The sequence below is a fragment of the Choristoneura fumiferana genome, chromosome 11 (genome assembly GCF_025370935.1).
Source record: "Choristoneura fumiferana chromosome 11, NRCan_CFum_1, whole genome shotgun sequence".
Taxonomy (NCBI): domain Eukaryota; kingdom Metazoa; phylum Arthropoda; class Insecta; order Lepidoptera; family Tortricidae; genus Choristoneura; species Choristoneura fumiferana.
This window is the reverse complement of record NC_133482.1, coordinates 18,192,621-18,195,337: the sequence shown is the minus strand read 5'-3', so window position 1 is coordinate 18,195,337 and position 2,717 is coordinate 18,192,621. Positions and strand designations below refer to the sequence as shown.

Here is a 2,717-nt window from a genome sequence, read left to right as displayed (position 1 = left end):
TCTATATATATAAAGGCAAAAGTGATTGACTGATGTATCAACGCACAGCCCAAACCGCGGGTTCTAGAAAATTAGCTAGAAATTAGGACTTGTAAAATTTAGCAAGAAAAGTGGTTCTAACGGGGAACCTATGCCCGATTTTCGTCAGAGTCCTTAAAACTCAAACACTTGTAAAATTTTGAGAATTATTTTTGGACTTAGAAAAATTTGGCTTTAAGGACTTAGAAATTTTTTGAAAAAGTGGACTAATATCTTTGGTAAAAATGGAAGTGGTAATTAAAATTCAAATGCAAACGTGCAACCAAATTACTAAAGACTTTAAAAATTATAAAAAATCACCAAAAGATCGGATCACTAAACCTTATATCGAGATAAGGCTTCAACGGTTGAAGAAACTCTGGAAAAAGTTCTGTGAAGGTCACGATCGACTATTAGAAGAGTATTCGGCAGAGTACGATACGAGTATTTACGCAGAAAAGGAAGTTTTTGACGTGACTAGCGAAATTTACATGGAGTATAAAGAGGAGTTATTGACGGCTGCACAAATGTTTATTGGTGAAGTTATGACCAAAAATTCAAAAGACCAATTGTCGGAAAATGCGGTTTCAAAACAAGTTGTATTAAACTGCCGAAAATTGTAATTCCAATTTTTCGGGTAATTATTCGGAGTGGGTAACCTTTAAGGATTTATTTGAATCTCTGGTGCATAACAACAGTACAATTAAAGATGTGAAAAACTACATTATTTAAAGGATATCTGACTGGTGAAGCGGAATTTTACTTCGCCAGATACCGATTTCTAATGCAAACTATTCAAAATGTTGGAGCTTCTAAAGCAGCGCTACGACAATAAACGGTTCATATGCAATATGATTTTAAAACGCTTTTTGAGTCAAAAAAATGCTGCTGTAGAATCTTCAACATTCTTGAAAGAGCTCATTGACACTAGCTCGGATTGTTTGAGTGCCTTAGCTAACATCGGTGTAGACGTGAGTACATGGGATGCTATTGTCATCCATTTGCTCACTCTAAAGTTAGACCAAGAGACTCGCAAGCAGTGGGAATTGAGTGCAACTGGAGGTACAGATTCCAATACATTGCCATCTTTCCAAGAATTCAAAGATTTTATTACCAACGATTCAGAGCTTTAGAGTTTGTGGAGACCAAAAAAACCATCAAGTGGGATTCACCACTTTAGTCAGGCTAAACCTCGTGTTTTACACACCGTCCAAAACACTCAATGCCCCTGTTGTTCGGAAATACACAAAATTACATTTTGCAAACAATATGCAGCCCTTGATGTTAACGCTCGTCGTAATTTGTTCAGAGAAGGTTTATGCTTCAACTGTTTGGGCAATAATCATTCTGCCAAGTTCTGCCAGAATGCGACTTCATGTAAGATTTGCAAGCGTCGTCACCATACCTTGTTGCATCCTACAGATGCTACACAGCAAACACTTCTGGCGCTAAGGTTAGCAATGTAGGTACAGTCGAAGCAGAAGAGCCACCGCTTGTTACGAATTGTTTTGCAAGGGACTGGGCAAGTTTTGTTGGCAACTGCGATTGTCAATGCTAAATCCAAAAGCGGAGTATACATGGCAATTCGAGCATTATTGGATCAAGGATCGCAGGCTTCTTTTATAACTGAAGCTACCGCACAATATTTAGGGCTAAAAAAGGAGCCAATCAAAGGGAACATTTCAGGTCTTGGTGGGGATAATAATCTTATATCTAAAGCTATGGTTATATTGCATCTACAGTCTTTGGCTCATCCAAACATAAATATATCTGTACAAGCTTATGTACTGAAACGATTACATCTTTTCTTCCAGCAAATAAGGTCATGGATTTAAATGGATTAAACATAACAGGAATACAATTGGCGGATCCTGATTATCACACACCTAATAAAATCGACGTTTTACTAGGTGCTGAGGTATATAGTCGGGTAATTCAGGATGGCGTCAGGAAGAATAACCAGGAACACTGCTAGCTCAATCAACAACATTGGGATGGATATTGTCTGGGATAGTTGATTCATTTAACACAACATTTTCGGGAATAACGGTTTTACATTCCCAAATCAATGAAGACAATATTCTAAAAAGTTTTTGGAGATAGAAGCTGATTCTTCATCGCAAAAGAGGTTGTTATCAGAGGAGGAAGAACGCTGTGAAAGCATTTTTGCTGCCAGCACTAACGTGATTCTGAGGGTAGATATGTGTAAAGCTTCCTTTTAGAGACGAAGATCCCAGCTGTAAAATATGGTCATTCGAACGAAAGTAGCGGCAAAAAGGTTTTATTCATTGGAAAACAGGTTACACAGGGATACAGAGCTACAGTCTAAATATAAAGAAGTCATAGATGAATATCTTCATCTTGGTCATATGGTGAAGTGCCTAAAATGATAAAAATGAAAATGCAGTTGCTTACCTCATCATCGGTGGTTAAAATGGGATCGAGAAACCACCAGGTTCGGGTAGTGTTCGATGCTTCTTGCAAAGGAAAGAATGGGATTTCACTCAATGATGATTTAATGATTGGACCAAAACTACAACCAGATTTAAGACATTTGGTGATGAGTGGAGAATGTATCCTATCTGTTTTGGTATCGGATATTGTAAAAATGTATAGGCAGTAAAGGTCACAGAAGAAGATGCTGACTTTCAAAGGATATTTATGGAGGGAAAATTCAAATGAAGTATTGAAAGAGTACA

At 37.5% G+C, this 2,717-nt stretch overlaps 1 protein-coding gene across 1 annotated transcript in view; it reads left to right on the top strand.

Annotated features, from left to right (window-relative positions):
- Positions 1-818: 818 nt before the first annotated feature.
- Positions 819-2,717, top strand: part of LOC141433034 (sodium channel protein Nach-like) — a 10,834-nt gene continuing 8,935 nt past the window's right edge. The window contains exon 1 of the mRNA XM_074094865.1: positions 819-1,080. Within this exon, the coding sequence (XP_073950966.1) occupies positions 819-1,080 (262 nt within the window). The remainder of the gene's footprint in view (positions 1,081-2,717) is intronic.